Raw genomic sequence first — 24,203 nt, 5'->3', positions numbered from 1 at the left:
AACATCCTGCGTATGGAGTGTTCATATCACATTTCATACCATATACCAGAGCTTGCCGAAACTACGCAGACTTTTTGTATCGCGCTAAAGGTCTAACAAATAGGCTTCTGGAACAGGGTTATGTTGCTACAAGATTGAAGTGATCACTACAGAAGTTAAATGGTCGTCATCATGAACTCGTGGATCGTTATGATGTATCCATCAGCACCATGAAAACTGATTTATTCAACGGGTCATAGTTTGCCTTTCCTCGTTTGTCTACCCCGGACTCGACTTTTTATAAGCAACTCGGCGGGTGTTTCTAGAAAAGCAGAGGACGCTTACCCTACCGGTGCTCCTGGTCCATGCTCCCAGTTTTTAGTGGAGCTCATTTACTTTCGTTACTTTGTATGTATGATTTTAGTTACTTTATGTTCTTTGTTGTGTGTGTCTGGTCTTGGTCCCTGGATTACATTCTATTGATTACCGCTGTAACCTTGGTTCCCTTGATTACTCTTTGAACAAACGATCGGCATTTCAATGGAACAAATTGTGCTCCTCTACTTGCTATTCCTACACTCTAATGAGGCTGACTTTATAACTAATCTGATCCGAAAGAAAGAACATCGTTTAGCTAGATCTTTAAATATCAGTTTCCGTTATATAGATGACGTATTATCTTTAAACAATCCTAATTTTAGGGATTTGATATATTGCATCTACCCCAAAGACCTTGAAATAAAAAATGCTACTGACACTGTGAAGTCAGCCTCATATCTTGACTTACACTTATAAATCGATGGTAAATGAAAACTATTGACAAAACTTAACGACAATCGTGGTGTCGTTCTCATTCAGAATTGTCAATTTTCCTATCATCTGTGGCAACATCCCCTCAGCACCTGGGTATGGAGTGTTCATATCACAACTCGTACGTTATGCCAGAGCTTGACGAGACTAAGCAGACTTTTTGTATCGTGCTATAATTCTAACAAATAGGCTTCTTAAAAAGGGTTATGTTGCTACACGATTGACGTCATCACAACAGACGTTTTATGGTCGTCATCATGAACTCGTGGATCGTTATGGTGTATCCATCTACGCCATGAAAACTGATCTGTTCAACCTCTCATAGATTTTTTCCTCTTTTTTCTACCCCGGATATGATTTTTTATGAGCAACTCGGAGAGTTTCTAGAAAAGCAGCGGACCCTTACCATACCGGTGCACCTGGTCCTTGCTTCCAGTTTTTAGTGGAGTCCGAGTTGCTCATTTACTTTTGTTACTTTGTATGTAGTCTGGTCTTTGTCCCTGGATTACATTCTTTTGATTACCGCTATTTGATTATGATTTCCTTGAGTAATATTTCATTGTTTAACAGTGACGACGATGATTTTGCAAAACGTCACAGCTTTGAGGGGAATTATAGTTTATGCATGTCAAGGTCAGTTTTGAAATAAAAGAAATGTTTGAGTTTTGAGAAAATATATAACACAAGTGATTGCAAGTGTTGTTTATTCGAAGCATACCAATGATTGGATGGCCAGCCACAATTGTATTTAAATCCAAAATGGATTACTTTAAAGTATTTATTTTTTGAAAAAAAAGTTTTATATCAGTGATTTTTATCTTTCAAGAAATGTTTTGCACACTGTAAAAACCAACTTGACTGCCATCCGCACCATTTGACTTTGTTGCTATATTGTATGTAGGATCATCCTCACTTTTCATACCAATCATCGTGTCATACAAATTTGTGTTAGTTTGTTGCTTTTGTTCATTCAATAAATGATTGAGTCTGTCATATTCATCTTGCTTCTTTGTATGATCAAATAATTCTTGTTTGTTTTCAATTGGTTTGTCAATTTTCTTGGTTTTCATAACGATGGCATATTGTTGGCCAAAAACATGCACACGCGGCGATTCATCATTTCGAATTTCATTACTGCTACCAGTAATTTGAGACATTCCATAATTTCCGTTGCATTTTCGGTCTTCCGACTGCTTCACACTACACACATCGACATGTCTTTGCGATAGTTCAAAGTTGTTGATGTGTTGGTTGTCATCTTTGTCGTGTAAACGTCGTCTAAAAGGGAATTATTTAAAGATGCTATTAGATATATTCAAAGAATCAAGACAAGATCAAATAAACAGTAGAAAACATGTCATTTTTTTCAAGTTTGTTAACATACATAATTTTATGAAACTGTTTAAAGAGGTAGACGTGAGGTAAGGAACATAACTCTTGAAATAAGTCATATGTTTTGTATCATATTTAATTTCACCAAAGCCTATCAAGCATTCATTCTAAACAGAATGAAATTAGTCTAAGTTACTTAGATGCTTACATGAGATGCTAATATAAGACATAAAATACTGATTACAAGCGTTCCAATGATTTGTAATAGCTGTGTCCCTTACCTTAGGTCGACTATCTTAATCACCAGTACAATCACATCCACTATGTACAGTTGTAAATATACAAGTAACAAATATAGTCACATACGCACGTTGGTTCATTTCTACAGGTGAAAATTATGACAGGGTTGACCTTTAAGAAAGATTTGGTAAAACAAAAAGGGCGTTAAAACAGGTATACAGAAACTTGAATGTCTGTATTTATTGATAGAATAACATCTACGGACGTCTATCCACCACTTAGTTCTTCAATATGTTTTTTAGTTTAGCCTTAAGTGACATCATTATAGTGCTTTGTACCGTTTGAATTCACTAATTTACTGCATGTAGTTTTTAAATTAGTAAATTTGTTTTCTGTATTATTTTCAGTGTAAAAATGAGGGAAAAATCCGATCTATGCTTCAAAATTTTCCTTAAGTTTATAAAAATAATTCGAAGATTAACGGGAGTATTCAGAAGTTTTATCATATAATTAAAAGCCGAGTATAGTAGTTCAAAACGAATTTGAGGATAGAATCTTTGGAAAATCAATATTTCATCCCAAAAAAAGTGTTCCTCTTTCATAAGGGAGGGATGTACGCCGGGTCCGTCACGTACCGTTCCGCGACATTGATTAAACAAAACGTTCACACAAGGATGTTCTGAAATCGAACGCACTGTGTTCTTGTAAATGATCATGATCTCAAAACAAACAGATTAACCAGAGTTTAAGATAAATGTATTCGTTATTTGCAAATAATGGTAAACTCTCTCGCTTTGATAAGCCATTTTGAGAATTGAGTAGGTTACTCTTATTCAAGACTGTAAGGGTCGGATCACGATATATTATGCAATTATTTGATCGTTTTTTGCATGACAAAATTGACTGGTTTTTCCAACAAAAGGGTTGCTTTAGACAGGGTATAGTTTGTTCTATCCCTTGTTTAACTATGGCAATCTATGATGTATTGCAAATTCATCACTTTTCAATTTTTATTCAATATTTTCTTATTAATATAATAATAACAATAATGCAAAATTTTATGATATAATTCAAGATTTTTTCATTAAAGTGTCAGATTTTTTTTTCATTAATTTGCAAAATATTTTATTATACTGCAAGATCTCATATTGAAATGCAAGATTTCTTTATCAATATGTAAGATTTTGTCATTAATATGCAAGATTTTATATTGAAATACAAGATTTTTTTATTGAAATGTAATACTTTTTTTATATGTATATGTATTTGTATTTTATCTTTTTTGTCAATATGCAAGACGTTTTATTTATATTTCGTCTTTTTTGTTTATTGATGCCACGGAGCACGCTCCTACGTAACGCCTATTTTCATTGGTTGGTGTAAAGGTATCACTAATAAGCTACAAGAGATGACAAAAAGCATAAGATTCGAATAAAAAAAAAACATACACTGAAGCTTCAGAGACAGTACGGGATGACACTTTATAGCCTGAACTCCTTGATCGTTCTGGTAAAGTAGGGTCACTGTGTTGTACACGTAAAATAACCTTCATATAGCGTTTTGGTGACAGTTTCAACAGGACTTAGTTCATAATTTTTATTTGGTAACGAAATATATTTAAGTCACGTTACTTTGAATAAGAGGGAAGCTTTTGTCAATCTTACAATTAAAAAAAATTAGTAGTCAAAAGCCAGTAGGTCCATAACGTTTTGTAGGTTCAAGATACATAGCATCTACCGCAAAGAATTTGAGATAAAGAATACTAAGACACTGTGAAGTCAGCCTCATATCTTGACGTACGTATTGACAAAACTTTATGACAAAGGTGATGACATCATTCAGAATTGTCAACTTCCTTTCATCTATGGCAACATTTCTTTAGCGTTTGCGAATGAAGTTTTCATATCAGAACTTACAAGTTATGCCAGAGCTTGCCGTGACTACGCAGACTTTATATATCGCTAGACTTCCCTCAATTAGTCTTCCTAAACAGGGTTATGTTGCTTCAAGATTGGTCATCACTCTAGAAGTATCATGGTCGTCATCATGAATACGTTTGTCAAGTAAACAGATGTGATTATGTGTGCCTACCATTAGGAAAATGGGGTCGTATTTTACTTCATTCATCCGACAAATGTGATGAATTCAATATACATTTTGCAAATTTATCCAATCTTGATCAGGAACCAGATTTACCTGATGATCCAATAAATGATTCGTATAGGACTTCACCTGATAATATTACTGAGCGAGAGATAAAAGACCAACTGGAATTATTGAACTCTACCAAACCAAGTGGACCAGATAGTATTACACCAATGATATTATGTAACATCTCCGACTGTCTTATCAAACTGCTTACGTACTTATTTAACCTAAGGTGTATGTATGGAAACTCATGTTACTCCTGTTTACAAGAAGAATGGGACAGCATCTGATGTGTCCAACTATAGGCCGATTTCACTTACATGTGTTCTATGCAAGAAGGTGGAAAAGGTTCTGGTCAAGCATATGCATAACTATGTATTTCAGCATCATCTACGTACGAGACACCAGTCCGGATTCATGCCGAAAATTTCGACTGTTAATCAGTTACTTGATATATATAATACAATAGTCGGTAATCTGGATGTAGGTAAGGATGTGAGATTTATATTTTGTGACATATCGAAAGCCTTTGATATAGGTTGGCATAGAGGGTTTCTTTATAAACTAAAACTTGGAATTAATCAACAATTATTTGACTGGATCACTGACTACTTAGATAATCGTAAACAGAAAGTTGTCTTAGATGGATATTCATCTAATTTGGAATATATAGATACAGGGCTGCCCCAAGAATCGGTCCTTGGTCCTCTCCTGTTTTTGATGTATATCAACAGCATCGTTGAAAAGCTTAATTGTCCCATTCGCTTTCTCAGATGACACCTCATTTTTGTTATTATAGCAAATCCAGGTTATGACAAGGCTGCAGAGTTATTGACATCTGATTTAAATGATATCAGTGATTTGTCAAAGCAATGAGCTATTAATTTTAATCCATCCCAGACTAATATTCACGAAGAAATGTGGAATTACACCCGGTGTACTTTGGGGGTCGGGATAATCAAGTGAAAAATTTGCACACTCACTTAGGACTTGATCTCCAGAGTGACTGAAAGTGGAAGAAAATATAAGAACAAGCCTGTAATAGACTTAATATATTGAGAATGGTCAACTATCAGGTGTCAAGAAATGTCCTTATTAACTTATATTTTTCATTTATACGTCCAATATTACAATATGCTGATGTTGTCTGGGACGACTGTACATTGTATGAATCAAATCTACTAGAAAGCGTTAATAAATAAATTTAAAAAAAATAGAAAAAAATTAATAAAATAATAAACAGCAACTAACAAGCAGTAACATTTATGACAATGACTGTTTTATATCGAGTTTCGGAGGGAATCCTTTTTTTCGAAGTCATTTATGATAAATAGCCTTAAATTGTACTTAAGATAGCAAATGATGTTCTGCTTTATAAATCCAAATCAACCGACCATTTTCCACGCATGAGTAGATATGTTGTAAAATATTAAGCGGTAAAGAAATAAATGTATCATAACTCATCATCATATTGTAATAGAGGACGGAATCCTTAAGACGTCTTTAGAGTTTTTAACATCAGTTCACGGTAAAATGTTCCATAAAAGATAGGCGATATTACAGACCATTATTTTTGTACCTTAATTTAAGTACAGCTCCACCAATGAATAAACATGCAACTATCACTGTTGTTAAAGTGATTCCGGCAATCAATCCTGAAAAATGTATCAGATCATAAGATTTTTAACGATTGTTTCAGATATTATACTGTACACACAAAATAACAGATCATAAGAAGCAGCTCAGCCTACAGAGTTTGACTGCCATATATATGGCGGAAAGCATGTCCTCACTAAAAGTGCAGAATAATTACTAACATTACTATCATATATATTTCAAATTTCGATATGCTGTATAAGGAATAAAGCCTCAGTATTTTGAAATACTGCAAATTTTGATAAATATGATAAATATAATCTGCTATACATCGGGACAGACAAATCTGACCAATGCATTGGTGAATACCTTCGGGTACCTTCGGTCAACAAGTAGTGACATCAACCCTGTGGTTATTTTTAAAATAAAATATTATTCGCATATATAGCAATTTCGTTATAATATGTGTACTTCAAAGCACGTACTTATACATATTATGATAAACTAAAGAAAATACCATTCGTATATATAGCAAGAGTAATCAAGTTATTAGCAGTTATCAAAAGAATGTAATTCAGGGACAAAGACCAGACATTGAAAACAGACAAACACAACAAAGAACATAAAGTAACTAAAATCATACATACAAAGTAACAAACGTAAATGAGCAACTCGGACTCCACTCAAAACTGGGAGCATGGACCAGGTCCACCGGTAAGGTAAGCGTCCTCTGCCTTTCTAGAAACATCCACCGATTTGCTCATAAAAAGTCAAGTCACAAAGTAGACAAATGAGGAAAGGAAAGCTATGACCCGTTGAATAAAAGAGTTTTCATGGTGCAGATGGATACATCATAACGATCCACGAGTTCATGACGACGACCATAAAACTTCTGTAGTGATGACTTCAATCTTGCAGCAACATAACCCTGTTCTAGAAGCCTATTTGTTAGAGGTTTAGCGTGATACAAGAAGTCGGCAAGCTCTGGCATAACGTATGAGTTATGATATGAAAACTCCATACGCAGGTGCTGAAGGGATGTTGCCACAGATGAAAGAAAAGTTGACAATTCTGAATGAAAAGTCATCACGTTTGTCGTAAAGTTTAGACAGTAGTTTTCTTTTACCATCGATTTGTAAGTGTAGGTCAAAATATTAGTCTGACTTCATAGTGTCTGAGATTGAAAGATCTAGGAGCACAATTGTCTCCATTAGAATACCGACCGTTTGTTCAAAAACACGTCCACCACACTGGACAAATATTTTGTCGATTAAAAATTCCAGCATGATGTAAACATCTTCCTTTGTATATTTGGAAGATGATTTGGAATTATTGCTACAAAGTATGAGGAATCTCTACCATGAACTATATATTTGTTTCTAGGTGTACCATCTTTTTTGGAAAAAACAACGATGTATAATGTTTTTAAGTCGGAATTTTAGCTGAGTATGGGGAATAGAAGTGTACGATGTTGACAAATCGTAGGTTTTATTGTTAATATATTGAGGTAATAGTCTTGCACTGATTGTCTCAAAAGATCCTTCGAATTTTTTTCAGGATCCGCATTGAATCAATACTACTACGAGAGTAACAAGTGGTGTGGTAGTACTGCAGACCCTCTTTGACAGTTGTGAGTATAGAAGTTGAAAGTTTCGAAAGAGGTTTGGTGGTACAATTTGAGATCCAGCTATGAAACGTTGTTTGTATGGATTCTTGTGGAGTTTAGGAATCCAGTACATAGACGCTAAATCACAATCATCGTCCTTGGTACAGTGACCAAAAGAGGATAGCACAGATTATGGTTTTCCACAATCCTTCCTTTGGAGAGTGTGGTAGCAGTATAGGTCTTATCACTCCTATTGTTTTCTATGTCTACCTCTCATAATAACCATTGGATGTAAAACGTTTTGCAGACAAAAAAAAACAATGTTGTTTTGGGCTTTGTCTGCTGGTACGACAACATATTTGATCTGAGTCTTTGAAAACCGATGTAGCCTTGGCACTCACTGACTTACTTAAGACTTTCATTCTTTTCAAAATTAAAGACCTCACGGCCTTTAACCACTCTGAGAAAGAATCAATGTCTTCCTGTTCTCGTTTTATCCATTCCCTAGCATGGTCCTCCACGGCATCCATACAACAAACTTTAAAGTTATAATTCCAATTGATGGACCGTGGTTCACGGTACTTGGGACCTTTAGAAAGGACATTACGCATAGATTCGTGTTCGGTGATGGTAAAATCTATCGTAACCACGTGACCAGAAGGACCATATTTGACTAGAGAGTTTTTGCAAGAACAGCCAAGTGGTTTAGCCTTGAAGTCCGCAATCTCGAGGTTCTGCAATAGCCTTTTATAATTGAAAAAAATTGAATGCAATGAATGGGTATATAAGTATAGGAATATGAAATAATTGGTATGGATTTGTTTTTGAGCAAATGTCGTTATAAATAATAAAATATGTGTACTTCAAAGCACGTACTTATACACACTATGATAAATTAATTCGAAGACAATTAAGACAAACGAGTGTATTGTTATGCATCTCTAACTCAGTTTGAACAGAAATTAAAAAAAACATACCGATTTTGCTATTTTCAGATTCCCCGCTACTGAATGTAGGTTTTTGAACTGCAGTGCTACTAGTTTCTGTTGACGTTAAATACGTGTTTCTCTGAATCAATGATGTATTTATTATTTTGGGCTGATATCCAACTGTGTGAATTATTTCTGCTTTATTATAAGTCATTTCGTTTAAAGAATGAATGGTTGTAGTCAAGGGGATAGTATGTCTTTTTGTTCCTTCACTTCCTGAGTTCGAAATGAAATGACTTGCAAATTCTGTGTCTGGCTTGGTTGTGAAGTCTGATGAGGTGTTATCTAAAAGATAGTTGCAATCTGCAATTAATAGTATTGGTTATTAATGAAGCATTGTTGCATAAATATTTCAGACAAAATATCGAGTTCCTCTACTGTGTGATTTATAAATTGCTTTTCAACTTCATGGTCGCATGCACGTATGGTACTGGTAAAAAATATGCACTGTCATTCCAATTTCTATTTAAAAAAATGATAAAGCAGAATTTTATTGTCTGCACAATTTGCGAGTTTATCAGGGGCAGTTAACTCATTCTGCTCATTTAACTGACAGGAATATTCTGCTACTGAATACCATAATTTTTAGAGAGTAAAAATGACAATTAATTGTAACTCAAACGTCGAAGTTACCAAGCCTAATTTCCGTCTTGTCTCTTATTAATAACCATATATACACATAGTAGAAATATTTTAAATTCGGACGATGAAATATATTACTACTCTTTCAATAGGTACTGGTGAAACACTCTCATTACTTTTTTCGCAATTGTTGTGTCTTCTTCGCGCCCTTATCTTACCAAGACAAAATACGGATTATTTCTTCGAGTACATTTTTTTTTCATCTTTAACAAACTATCGTCTGATGTTGTTTTGGCGAAAGTATGTAAAAATAGAAAACGGAACGGACACAATATGAAAAATTTCTGGTTTGATCGGATGGTATTTATGTTTAGGGTTTTAAACTTGAACAAGATGGTATACTTAAGCGTACCAAGCTCTTGAACTTTCTGAGGAAGAGTTGTATACCAGAATAATTCATTATGTAAACCAGTGTAAAACGTATAATCTTATATGAGGTAAAGATATCAACATGCTGACACGTTCATCAGAAGACTACCAATACAAATTTTACATTTTGTAGATTATATTGAATGCACGTAATTTCTTGCTATTAATACAAATTATATTACTTTTTTATTACCTGGGATATCACATGCATATGATTTTAGAAAGGCATCATTACACTTCTTCATATAGGTGTGCTTTAGTTGTCCGTTATTGAAGCATTCTCCGTAAACACAGTTGTCAATCGCAGTATTGATATCTATTTCTGTAATTAAGAAAAGCAAACGTGCATTAATGTGGCCACATAAAAGATAAAACAAAACAAAAAAGCAAAACTTTGAAAAAAAAAGTTTGACTCTAATTAGTAATACAGTAAATACACAAATGCATTTAAAACCTGCTTGCATAATTTGTAAAATATAACACAACCTAAGCAATCAGGCTATACTTTACAACATTAACAATCATATAACAAATATCCATAATGTACAATTAATTGACAAAAACCTGTTCTATCAGCAAAACGAGTAATTCGATATCGCCGTATACTAGTCCAATATGTGTGACCGTTACTTGTTTGATCAGAACACACTCCATCAGTTTTCAACACAGAGGAACCATAATGGCTGCACTTTTCTTCTACGTCTTCTAGTGTTCCAACTATATAGTTGTACTCGTCATTATTTTCTAAATGAAAAATGAAGCATTGACATGTTTTGAAACGCATAACATATTATAGTGTATACGTATGTCTTTGTAGCATGTTTACCATATCCATTCTCCTACTATTTAATCACAGACAGACATATATATGACATGTTTCTTCATGAAATAATTCCTCTTACCACATTGAGCTCTCAGTGTCGACTGGCACGGTTCAGGAGAAAATTTCTCGATTCGTTCATTGCATTCTAACTTCACACAGTCAGTTGTGTTAGTGTTAATAGTTGAGTTTGTACTTAGTTCTGTAAAATTAAACAAAAATATTTCAAAAAATGGACGCAAATACAGAAGAAGGGAGAAATGATTTTCAATTAGTGCAGGCGAAAATAATACAGTTATTCATATATATTTTACAATTCATATCTTCTTTGGAGAACAGCAGTATTATACCACATTTTGTGCAGTATTTCCGATAAGCAGATAAATAAAATAGCTGGGCCGGATCCAGAGAATCTAAAAAAAGGAGAGCGAACGGAAGAAAAACGGGGACAAGACTATTACTAGTTAATTTTTGTCCTAATTTTCAAAAAAATTAGCAAACTTTTCCGATCAAATTGGGGAGGTCCAAACCCCAAAAGCCTTTCTCCGTCAATGCGATAATAAGTTAAAGATATTTCTATAAAAGTAAACAGTCAAGCTTTCCAGTCGTAGTCTTGAGCGCTTGAATTATAAACATGAAAGTCGTTCGTATACATACAGGCTTGTCTGTGTTTTATAAACATAATTTTAATGTGTTGAAGAGAAGAGTTATATAGGCCATTTCTCTAAATATTTTGTAGTTAAATAATCAAGTCAACGTGTGAAATACGTATCTACAATGCTACTAAAACTAAATCAGGCGCGGATTTAGGCGGAATATGGGAAGAAAATTTTGTTTTGTTTTTTTGTCATTTTTGCTGGAAATTTATTTTTCATTTACCTCCAAAAACTTGCAATAAGCAAGCTGAAAATATCCTCAAAATATTTGAATTTACATGGAAAAAGGGTGTACGCTTTCTTTGAAACCATGCAATTGGAATTGTGTCATGTACTGATATTGGTCTTACATGTATACACACAAAAACTGATAAGTTGAAGTACGACCAAGCAAAAAATTAACTTTAATGTATGTTCAATGACGTTAGTACATGTAGTAAAAAATATTTTGACGGCACTTTTTTACATAATTTTCTGTCTGGAAATTCGTGATTTAAAACTGCTTTTATCCTATAGATACATGTACACGTCGGTAGTCGATATTTTCAAACCTCTTTCTGACCGAAAAGTCTACGCATACGAGTTAATAAGTATAAAAATATGCTTAATTTTAGCATTCTTATCTTCTTTTTGATATGTATTTGAATAACAAAGTTAAGACTTGCATATCTGAATATACATATGCACGCAGATCATTGAGTCTAAACACTGCGCATAGGTATTCACTTTATAATTTTCTTTCACAACAATATTAAAATTGGGTATTCAGGTAAGTAATATACAAAACATAAAGAATTGGCGAAGTGTGCGGACCTAAGTTATTTTTTTTCCATGGCACACCAACAAAAAAAAAACAAGAGAGGGGGAGTATAATTTTCGAAAAAAAACATCTGGATAGTTTCTTGATAATTTATCCAAACACGAGTTTAATTGCATGCTGGTCCATGCTCCCAGTTTTTCGTGGATTCCAACTTGCTTATTTGCTTTTGTTACTTTTGTTCATATAATTAAAAAGTGCCGTACATTGCTTTTATAATATATATAAATAAAGTGTAGCTTTTGCCAATGTTTTGCAATGATATTAAACTCTACATTTTATAAATTTCAAAATACATATAATTCAATTTTTTGTCATGGTAGTATCGTGAAATATATAACAAAACATTGAACAACTGTTAGAAAAGTAAATAAAGTTAAAATAAAAGTAATGGGCAACACTAAACAATATAAAGTGTACTCCCCTTTGATAATCCCAGAGATACGTATTTCTTTGTACGTAACTAAACGAAAGGTACACATGGAATTAGACTCGGTTGTCAATCAATTACACAAAACAACCAGTTTGTAAAGACATTAAATACATTTTAATTTTATTTTCAATGATAAAGAGAACAGTTAGACCTTAGATCAGCGTTATTTCAACGGTAATAATTCAAATATTTTCAATAAGCCCTAAAGGAACTTAAAATAATTTAATGCATATATGTATGCGTACTTAATTTGACTTGGTAAGAGCTTTAACGGAATGCCTTTCAAAAAAAGAAAAATATAATCATTATTACACAGTTTGATGTCCTTCACTTCCATATAAAAAATAATTGTATTTGAAGATATTGAAGAGTAACAAATGGAACCGAGATTGGAATGTCTAAAGAATGGGTTCTAAGGATATATACAAGACGGGGAAAAAAGGACAAACACAACAAAGAACATGCAATAAACAAATTGAGAGTTTAAAAAAGTAACTAAGGAATTCTTACTCCATTAACAACTAAAAGCTTGGATCAGATTAATAAGTAAACCGTTACAACCTTTGCTTTTATAGAGTTGCTCATTTAATGTCACGTCAGAGGTAAACGAAAGATGTAATGAAAACTATGACTCATTTAACAAATCGGTTACTTTTGAAGTGATGACTTTTATCTTGTTACAACATTACCCTGTTCCAAAAGCCTGATTGTAAGACGTGTAGCACGGTTCAAAAAGTCCACGTAGTTTTGGCAAGCTATCGTGTAACATATGAGTTAACATTACTGAATGAGAAGTCATTGCGATTGTCGTATTGTTTGGTCATGATTTTTCTTTTTCCATCGATTTCTAGACGAAGGTCAAGACATAAGGCTTACTTCATAGTGTATGTAGTTGCCATTATCGCAAGTTATGTTATGTAGATACAATGTACCATGCATAAAATCCCTGCAACTAGGATTGTTTAATGACAATACGTCATCTATATAGAGAAAATTGAAATCAAACGATCTGTCTAAACAACTTTCCTCCTTTTCAATTAGATCAGCTATGACAATCAGCCTCATAGATTTAACGGAATAGGTCAGCGAGTAGCAGAGCACAATTGTTCTCATTGGAATGCCGCCGTCGGTTGAAAAATACGTCCATCACACTTAAAACAATGTTGTCGATAAAAATGTTCAGCATTTTGACAATATTTTATTTGGGAAATCAAGACGGTGGTTTTGAACCGTTTTAATAGGTACGGGAACTATCTCCCAAGTACTACGTATTTGCATCTTATTGAGTATGTAGATTAGTAAAATTGATGATTAAAACATAGGTTTTGATGCTGTAATATTGCCAAAATATTCTAGCATTGAGAGTTTCCATATGATATTTTGAATATTTCAGTATCTGCATCGAATTGATACCACTACGAGAGTAACACGTGTCTTGGTAAGACAAAAGATACTCCTTTACAGCTGTTATTATTACAGTTAGCAGTTTCAAAAGAGCCGTGCAGGTCCGTGTGTCAAAAGAATAGGCCCCAAGCACCGCTAAGCTTGTCGTAAAAGGCGACTAAATAGTGTTCAGAACCTTAGCCGGGGGCTAGCGCGCTCTATCCACAGAGCAACTGGGTTGTGTGCCCTAGGTGGTGAATGGGGGTACTCCTGGCATGTTACATGCTGGGGTTGTCAGGCTATAATACAGAAAACCTGACCGCAAACCATAGTGGTACACCGTGTTGGGAGAGATACCACTTTCCTCGCACGTCAAAAAACCTTACTGTGGTATTCACCCGGAGTAGGAACCATAGGGCTCCGCCACAGGAGGCTAAATTGCCCGACCCTGCCCGCCTGTCCCTGTTTCCGGTGGCAGTCAATATTTCTCGACCCCACTATCCTTGTGTCCCATCCCATTTTTCATTTCGTCATCATTTCATGTTAATTTTATCATCCGCTACATGTTCATCTCCTGAATATAGCTGAAATATTGCTGCTCGGGCGTAAAACCCCAACAAACAAATAAACATCAAAAGAGCCTTGGTATATTGAGTACAGTTTTGAGATCCTGCTATGAAGTGTTTTTATAGCTTGTGTGGCGTTTTAGAATCCAATCATCGTCTTTAGTGAAAAGACCAAATGTGGATAAACTGATTTATGGCTTTCAACTACCTATATTTGGAGAGGATAATAGAGATATGATTCTGTATTTTTACTGTCGAACATAGCGCACGCAGGTGAGCATATCTTTGAGATACTAATATGTTATTCTTTGTAACAAATGTCACTTCAATACAACGCTTTAAGGAATGTTGTTGTTAAACTCCGTTTCTTTTTTCTTTAAATCATTTCCAATGCATACACTGTACTTACCTAGAACTTCATAGACATTTGCCGCGCCGTTTTTGGGAATGTCTGCGTTACATATACTATATGACTCAATTATGTCTGGTATCGTGTCAAAGCAATAACAGTAGCTTTTCTATAAATCAGATAGTTTATCTTTAATTTATGACTTTCTTAAACGAAAACTGGAAATGTTAACGTCTATTACTACTTAGGTTTTCAGGTTTGTAATTGATATTTGGTTTTGTTATATTTCATAATCCCTAGGATTTTCAAATTTACCCTTCAGCTACAAAGTAAGCAGTTTTGTCAAAGTTAATATGCTTATTTCAGTCAATGATGTAACGTCAGAATTAATTGGTACATGTAACTATGGTAATCCTGATTATGCTGCGACTTTCTCCTTTTACCATGAAGTATAATTGCATATCAATAACAAAATCGAAGCTGCTATATAAAACAAGTTATCGGTATGTTTAGATTCTCTCTTACACCATGCTTGTTACTTTTTGAGGGACACTTTTTTTTTTGCAAATTATCGACAATCCAACGAGCACCAATTACCATGAATATATGGTGTGTATGATATACCAGACCCAGTAGCCATTTTTCTGACTTTTTAAAGCACAATCATTGCCGCATATGTAATTTGGTATACAGATTTTTGACTATTTATATGACTAGAGTAATCAAGGGAACCAAGATTATAGCGGAAATCAAAGGAATTTAATCCAGGGACAAAGACCAGACATGGATAGCAGACATACACAACAAAGAACATAGAGTAACTAAAATCATACATACAAAGTGACAAAAGCAAATGAGCAACTCGGACTCCACTAAAAACTGGGACAATGGACCAGGTGCACCGGTAGGGTAAGCGTCCTCTGCTTTTCTAGAAACACCCGCCGAGTTGCTCATAAAAAGTCAAGTCCGGGGTAGACAAGCGAGGAAAGAAAACTATGACCCGTTGAATAAATCAGTTTTCATGGTGCAGATGGATACACCATAACGATCCACGAGTTCATGATGACTAACTTCTGTAGTGATGACTTCAATCTTGTAGCAACATAACCCTGTTCCAGAAGCTGATTTGTTAGAGTTCTAGAGCGATACAAAAAGTCTGCGTAGTTTCGGCAAGCTCTGGCATAACGTATGGGTGAACACTCCATACGCAGGTGCCGAAGGGATGTTGCGAAAGATGAAAGGAAAATTGACAATTCTGAATGAAACGTCATCACGTTTGTCGTAAAGTTTGGTCAATAGTTTTCCTTTACCATCGATTTCTATGTGTAGGTCAAGATATGAGGCTGACTTTACAGTGTCTGTAGTATCCTTTATCTCAAGTTCTTTTGGGTAGATGCGATGTATCAAATCCCCGAAATTAGGATTGTTTAAAGATAATACATCATCTATATAGCGGAAACTAGAAATTATTATTTCGGTCATTTTCATACTAGCCTTTTCCGCTAATAAAGTGTAGCCCTTTGAGTGCAGGTATGACCAGCACAGATGTTTTTACAATTGTTTATACTTTAACTTATTTAATTTATATTTCTTTGATATTAAATTTCAGTTTTAGTGGAGTCCGAGTTGCTCATCTACTTTTGTTACTTTGTAAATTTGACGGATCGATGACCGGTGACCGACCTGATCGTAGTTTTGTAATGTAAAATGACGTTAGGTCTGTTTACTTGTTTTTAAAATGTAAAATAAACGCAATAATTAATGTTTAAATATTTTACATTATGTAAATATGTGTTAACTTGACAAAGAAAACAACAAAAACCGTAAAATACATTGACAACTGTATGGTCACGTGATGCGATCACCAGGTTAATGGATCGGTTTTACGGATTGTTGACTGACCGGAAACTGATCGATAATCGATAACCGATCGCAATGTTTGTTGCATGAATCGGTTCAGGTACTGTACCCCGCTTTTGGATCGAGCATTAAATGCATGGTGAAATAGTACGTTTTTTTATGTAATTTCAGACTAAAGGTTGGCATTTGCCATTTCAAAACTAATGTGACACCAATAATAATAATAAATGTGTACGTACCAATTTACCTATGTAGCTCGTCTTGCAATCTTTAAAACACTCTTGTAATGTGTACTTGACCAAATGCGTATTAGTTGACGAGTAGCACCCTTGAATATCAATGAATAGACTACGAGAAATCATTTAAAAATTAGCATCCTAAAATATTTTTGTATTTTGTAAATAAATACGAAATATAGTGTCTTAATTGCGTCAGATTTTAAACAAATCTGATCTACTAGATGTATCAAAACGTAAGTGAGTCTTAGTTTTAATTTTTAAACTAAGCATTAATAGTTTATCTAAAATAAGATATTGCTAAGAGAAAATATTTGAACACTGTTAAGTTCTAAGTGAATAGACTGATATCTTTACTCATTTGGTACTGGAGTGCATGTAATTCGTACTCAGACTTTTTAAAAGAGTCGAGAATGTCATTAAATTTCTGAAACAGGAGTATGAAGTGAAATAATATAAAGTATATATCCATGGGTTTTTGGAAGGTGTCGAATCACAAGTATGTACGTTTTCTGTGTGTTATCCTGTTTTCATTATCTTCATTTTTACATATAATAACAGAATATTGGGGGAAAATTTCATAAATCAAGATGGAATATGTATATATTATCGACAAAACAGTCGTTTACTACAAACATGATCACTTAAGACATAAAGCATGGAAGTATGGTATTGTACTCATTAACAGGTGGGCTGGGTCGTTTTACAATTATGTGACATCAAATGTAAGTGAATACATGTAACAGGGCAAACCAATGGGAAATGAGCACATTATATCTAGCATGAAAGTGTTATAAAAATTCTATTTTTGCATCTGAATCACTGAGTTGTACATATATTGGGCAATATATCGTTGACGTTTGACGTTTGTATGAATTCGTATAGCATTGAGTCTTAAGCAGTTAACATTACCGAATAAAGATTGATAACAAATGTATTGGAACACCGGAAACGATGACTGGTATATAATTATATAAGGCAGTTTTAGTACAAACCACTAAGCTGTCAAGATGTTCCCATCCTGTGAGGTGTTTTCGACGACTTGCAGTTGAAACCAAGCCGGAAAACTTACAATTACATCGTACTAGGCAATAATCAGTATTACATACTAAGTTCCATACTTGTAATTCCATTATGTATAATTTTAGTTACTTTATGTTCTTTGTTGTGTATGTCTGTTTTCTATGTCTGGTCTTTGTTCCTGGATTACATTCTTTTGATTACTGCTATAACCTTGGTTCTCTTGATTACTCTTTCATACCGAGCGTAAGTGAGTTATAAAAAACCGAATATATGCATGGGGCATACCCGTGTGTGAATGAGTAAAACATCATACTAGGAAGAAAACATAAAAAAAGTCTTGCATTCAATTATAAATCACCCAGGTTAAGATATATCGGATAATATATTGTTTGGAGTTTTTTTAGTCATAAACAAGCCTGCTGTAATGACGTTATATGTATAGTCCTGCGTTGTATGTTGAAGCGTGGTGTTTCAATTTTAAGTGAAAAATTGCATTAACTTCATTTAAATTATAACGAATCAGATCGGACACCAAGATTTACTAAGACCCCAAATATATATCTTATAGAAATATAAGAAAATGAAAGTCGAGAAATTGGTCCTTATCACCCGAAGCTCCCAAGTACCGCAGCAAAGAGAACAGATATTCATATCTATAAAAAGTGAGGGTGAGTTTCTATGACCTAGAGCTCTGAGATTATCTACCACCGAGAAGCTGAAAATAGCTTAACTTTATTTGTCTCATTCAGTTGCAGAGAAAACAATGTCAGAGCTACGTCGACACATACCGCACGCCATTCGTGAAGCCTTACAGTCCACGGCAATTTCCTTGAAAGAACAACGGTCATCAAAGTCAAGCACTACTTATTATTAATTATTTGCAGGTAAGTGTAAGCTCGGCTCTAAAATCTCTGCTAAAGCTAATTTAATATGAACATCTCACAGTCAGTAGTTCATGAACAGAATATTTGATAAAATAGGTTTGCTACTTGCAGATTCCAAAATTGAATATCAAGTAGTATCCCTTAGCTGAAGTAATTGGTATCTTTTGTCAACTTAATTAAAGAAAACAAACAAGAAGAAGATCAATGCTATTACTTCTTTGATAGATGTATTTTAAAATCTTGCTTTTATCATTGTTTATATATAGCTGCGTGTCGACAATTTGTTCCGGGTATTTAAGGATAAATGTCAAACATGAAATTTGCCGCGCTTAGATGCTTCGGTTAAGTTAGCTACTTTTAACAATTTAGAATGTAAAAGATAAGGCATAACAAAAAATAACAATATCTCAGTTTGAGTTCAAAGCTACTGTATCCAGTTAAACCTGTCCAAACGAACTCTGAATAAAGCGAAAACTTTTCAAAACCAGAACACTTAGCGACACCAGACATTTTTTACAGTCTAGAAGAGGTTCGCTATAGGAATGCTTCAACACTCAGAATGAAACAAATGACACAAATACAACTTAGAATAAATCATACACATATGATAAAAGACGGTTGTGTAGTTGTTTCGTTTGTCGTATCAGTATTGTTTATTATTGAAATGTGGTACATGTATCGAACATTATATGGGGCAAGCTTATCAGAGTAGTAACGTTTCTTCACAAATTTCTGAAAGAAATTCATTTAAATTAAAAATAGTTTTCTTCATTTAGAACAAATAAACCTAAATAGATTGGCCAAATACAAGGGTTAGAGGGAACAATAATCTTCCCAACTGCTAAAAGTGTCAACTAACGTAAATATGCTAGACAATCTTAAAACCGTAAACACATTTGATACCTGAGACTTTCGTTTGAATTTCTTGAAGCCATTACACTGATCCGAACAAATTAGGTTTTGTTCAAGACAATGTTCAATATTTTAGAATATCTTACCTAAAGGTTTCAACCAAATTAATTCTTGATATTCTCCAAGCCAAAAATAATTCTGCACGTTTTTATCCATATTCCTACAAAAAGTTTCATTCGCTTTTGCAAGTATCCCACCTTTAGAAATACATTTTGAATAAGCTGTTCTCCATGTGGCGTTTTCATATATAAATGTAGGTTTTCCTGAAAAATGATATGCTGTGATAGTGATCATTTGTTTGGCTTTTGAAGGTACAGGACATAAAATGTATAATACAGCAGTTTTTCGAAACTTTATACTCTATTACTTAACACATCGTACAAAGAGCCCACTAAACATTCTATCATCTATATGTGTTTGATTAATGTTATAGAATAAGGTAATAGCACCCATATTAGGTTAACATTCCCATTCCATTGTACACCGGAAATACGGGAAGGACAGTGAGGATTTTGTATGAGAGGATTGGGATTTTGCCAAAAGGAAAAGGGGTAAATCGGTTTAAATATACTTATTTGCATGCAATTCGTATCTAATATATTTAAAAACCACCGTTCAAATAAAATTTATAGATACTAAATTTAAGTTGATAATCTGAACGACTCCGTTGGGAGATTTAGGATTTGGGCAATGGAGAACCGAGAATGGTGGATGGTATATTGTGTAAATGAGAAGTTTAAACTATCAAAAAGCTGTAATATTCTTGTTTATAAAACATACAGCCTTTGTCTATACATCGCGTTGAAGATATGTGATTTGAATTCAACAATTCTGCAAACAGTTCATTAAGTTAGTACATAGACATATTAACAACAAATCAAGCAAATTTGTAATCAATTCGAATTGAAAATAGGAAAGTTTCACACAAAAGCATTACAACGTTTTTCGATAATTTGGCATTTTATCTTTTCATAAAATCTATTACAAAAAGGTAAAACAAGAATTTTTTTGCTGAGTGATTAATGCCTAATGCATAAAAGATAAAAAAAGATGAGTTTCCTAATAATTCATATGTAAACCATTATACATATCCGTTAACAATATAATGGACATACCGATAACTTGAAGAATAAAGAAACTGCAGAAATGCAAGGTATATACGTCAGATTCCATGATGTTTATTTTGTAAATGTCATACTTCCTTTTCTTATCTGATCTAAAAATAGACTAGAGAGAAACATATCGACAACGTTGGTATCAACAAACATTACTAATCTATCCTTTCTTAAGGGGTGCATTTTAACCGATAAGGTGATCAGTGACTGATAAAATACCACGTTAGATTAAGTTGTTACCTTAAAGGTGATTTAATTTAAGATTGTCTTATATGAACAGATTTTATAAAATAACTAGAACTAAAAGTTGTAAATATTTCTGATGATTTAAAGTCTGGTTGATTCCAATTTAAATGAAAAAATCAAAGAGTAATCAAGGAAACCAATTTAATAGCGAAAATCCAAATTATATTATCCAGGGACAAATACCAGACATGAAAAAGAGACGAACACATTAAAGAACAGAAAAATAATCAAGTAATACATACAAAGTACCAAAGTGAATGAGCAACTCCGACTTCACTAAAAACTAGGACCATGGACCAAGTTCATCGGTAGGGAAAGCGCCCTCTGCTTTTCTAGAAACTTCCACCGAGTTGGTTCCCTTGATAACCATTCCAGCTGTAAAAAGTTAACTTGGGAGTGATAAATGTCAACTTGGAATTGAGAAATGTCAAAAACTCTCCATTCAAATATTGTCCCTCCGGTCACGTCGTTACGGGAGATTTAACAATCATCGCAAACGAATCTCTCTGTAATATCCTTTCTAAAGGTCCTAAGAACCGTGAACCACGCTCCATAAATTGGAATTATAACTTCAAACATTACACATACTTCTCATTTACGCAATATACCATCCACCATTTTCGACCAAACTTTACGACAAACGTGATGACTTTTCATTCATCGCGCTTGACTTCTAACAAATAAGCTCCTGGAACAGGGTTATGTTGCTACAAGATTGAAGTCATCACTACAGAAGTTTTATGGTCGTCATCATGAACTCGTGGATTGCGCCATGAAAACTGATTTGTTCAACCGGTCACATCTTTCCATTCTTCATTTGTCTACCCCAGAATTGACTTTTTGTGAGCAACTCGACGGTGTTTCTTGAAAAGCAGAGGTCTCTGACCCCTGGTTACATTCTTTTGATTACCGCTAGAATCTTGGTTTCCTTGATTATTCTTATTTTTATAAGAGAAAGAGTAATCGAGGGAACCAGGTTATAGCGGTAATCAAAATAATGTAATCCAGGGACAGAGATCAGGCATGGAAAACAGACATACACAACAAATAACATAAAGTAACTAAAGTCATACAAACAAAGTAACAAAAGTAAATGAGCAACTCGGACTCCACTAAAAACTAGAAACATGGACCAGGTGCTACGGTAAGCGTCCTCTGCTTGAGGAACCTGTCGAGTTGCTCATAAAAAAATCAAGTCAGGGGTAGACAAACGAGAAAGAAAAACTATGACCCGTTGAATAAATCAGTTTTCATGGTGCAGATGGAAAGACCATAACGATCAACGAGTTCATGATTACGACGATAAAACTTCTGTAGTGATGACTTCAATCTTGTATCAACATATCCCTGTTCTAGAAGCCCATTTGTTAGAGTTCTGACGCGATACAAAAAGTTGGCAAGCTCTGGCATAACTTATGAATTGCGATATGAAAACTCCATACGCAGGTGCTGAAGGGATGCTGCCACAGATGAAAGGAAAGTTGACAATTCTGAATGAAAAATTTTTCGTAAAGTTTGGTCAATAGTTTTTCTTTACCACCGATTTCTAAGTGTAGGTCAAGATATGAGGCTTATCCTTTATTTCAAGTTCTTTGGGGGTAGATGTGATGCATTAAATCCCCGAAATTAGGATTGTTTAAGATAATACGTCATCTATATAGCGGAAACAGAGATTAAAGGATCTAGCTAAACGATATTCTTTCTTTCGGATCAGATCAGCTATAAAGTCAGCTTCATAAGAATGAGGAAAAAGGTCAACAAGTAAAGGAGCATAATTTGTTCCTACTGGAATGCCGACCGTTTGTTGAAAAACACGTCCACCACGCTTGACAAATATATTGTCGATTTAAAATTCCAGCATTTAGTAAATATCTTCCTCCGTATAATTGGAAGATGATTTGGAATTATTTCTTACAAAGTTTGAGGAATCTCTACCAAGAACTATATATTTGTATCTAGGTGTCCCATCTTTTTTGGAAAAACAACGATGTATAATGTTTTTAAGTCGGGATTTGAACTGAGTATTGGGAATAGAAGTGTACAATGTTAACAAATCAAAGGATTTAATGCTGTTATATTCTGATAATAGTCTTGAACTCATTGTTTTCTAAAGATCTTTCGAAGTTTTCAGGATCCATATTAAATTAATAGCACTACGGGAGTAACAAGTAGTGTGGTAGGACTGTAGACCCTCTTTGACAGTGGTGAAAATAGAAGTTAAAAGTTTGAAAGAGGTTTAGTGGTACATATTGCAGATCCAGCTATGAAACGTTGTTTGTATGGATTCTTGTGGATTTCAGGAATCCATAGACAGTAAATCACAATCATCGCCCTTGGTAGAGAGACCAAAAGAGGATAGCACAGATTTATGGTTTTCCACAATCTCTTCTTTGGAGGGTGTGGTACCAGTATTGGTCTTATCACTGCTATTATTTTCTATGTCTACCTCTGATAATAAATATTGGACGTAAAACTTTTTGCAGACAAAAACAATGTTATTTTGGGCTTTGTCTGTTGGTACGACAACATATTTGTAATTTATAGTAGCCAATGTTTTTGATACATCGCTGTCTAAAAACCGATGTAGCCTTGGCATTCATTGACCTACTTAAAACTTTCATTCGTTTCAAAATTAAAGACCCCACGGCCTTTAACCACTCTGACAGAGAATCAATGTCTCCTTGTTCTCGTTTTATTTATTTTCTTGCATAGTCCTCGACGGCATCCATAAGAACTTTAAAGTTATAATTCTAATTTATGGAGCGTGGTTCACGGTATTGGGACCTTTAGAAAGGATATTACGCAGAGATTCGTTTTCGATGACGGTTAAATCTCCTGTAACGACGTGACCAGAAGGACCGTATTTGAATAGAGAGTTGTGGCAAGAACAGTCAGGTAGTTTAGCCTTTAAGTCCTCGATCTCGAGGGTCTGCAACAGCCTTTTATAATTGAAAATTTAAGATGCAATGGGTGAAGGATAGGAATATGAAATAATTGGTATTAATTTGTCTTTGAAATATGGGGGAATTTTGTTGGTAACGTTTTTGTAATGGAGGATATTAAATTAATTGCATCTATACCTTTGTTGACAAACGGTAGTGGAAGAAATGATCGTTTTTCTTCATCGTGACTTTTCACACAAACTTGTTTAAAGAGTCTGTGGAAACCAATATCCAAAATGATGGCAACAAG

At 34.2% G+C, this 24,203-nt stretch overlaps 1 protein-coding gene across 6 annotated transcripts; it reads right to left on the bottom strand.

Annotated features, from left to right (window-relative positions):
- Positions 1-1,476: 1,476 nt before the first annotated feature.
- LOC148598936 (uncharacterized) lies at positions 1,477-20,904 on the bottom strand. Of its 6 annotated transcripts, XM_088561644.1 has the most exons (11): positions 20,766-20,904; positions 19,737-19,913; positions 16,835-16,923; positions 14,796-14,904; positions 10,614-10,733; positions 10,276-10,455; positions 9,905-10,033; positions 8,689-9,003; positions 6,089-6,164; positions 5,493-5,515; positions 1,840-2,067 (listed from the first exon to the last, which is right to left on the bottom strand). In XM_088561644.1, the coding sequence occupies exons 1-11, from the start codon at positions 20,821-20,823 to the stop codon at positions 1,985-1,987; spliced, it is 1,359 nt and encodes a 452-aa protein (XP_088417770.1). In that variant the 5' UTR covers positions 20,824-20,904; the 3' UTR covers positions 1,840-1,984. The 6 variants fall into 6 exon arrangements, with proteins under 6 accessions (XP_088417766.1, XP_088417767.1, XP_088417768.1 ...); XM_088561640.1 differs by lacking the exon at positions 5,493-5,515 and having other exon boundaries at positions 1,477-2,067; XM_088561641.1 differs by lacking the exon at positions 5,493-5,515 and having other exon boundaries at positions 1,477-2,067; positions 8,689-8,985.
- Positions 20,905-24,203: the final 3,299 nt, after the last annotated feature.

This window comes from Perna viridis, chromosome 14 (assembly GCF_037379345.1).
Source record: "Perna viridis isolate PV_CMFRI_1.1 ecotype Kerala chromosome 14, ASM3737934v1, whole genome shotgun sequence".
NCBI lineage: Eukaryota > Metazoa > Mollusca > Bivalvia > Mytilida > Mytilidae > Perna > Perna viridis.
The sequence above is the reverse complement of the archived record's forward strand: the minus strand, read 5'-3'. Positions and strand labels throughout refer to the sequence as shown.

Bases quoted from the DNA above. Each gene is read 5' to 3' on its own strand.
- LOC148598936 (XM_088561640.1), bottom strand. From the start codon at position 20,823: ATGGAATCTGACGTATATACCTTGCATTTCTGCAGTTTCTTTATTCTT. The intron at 19,914-20,765 runs GTATGTCCATTA...ATCATTTTTCAG, and splicing joins CTTTATTCTTCAAGTTATCG to GAAAACCTACATTTATATAT. The intron at 14,905-16,834 runs GTACGTACACAT...TCTGATTTATAG, and splicing joins CGAGCTACATAGGTAAATTG to AAAAGCTACTGTTATTGCTT.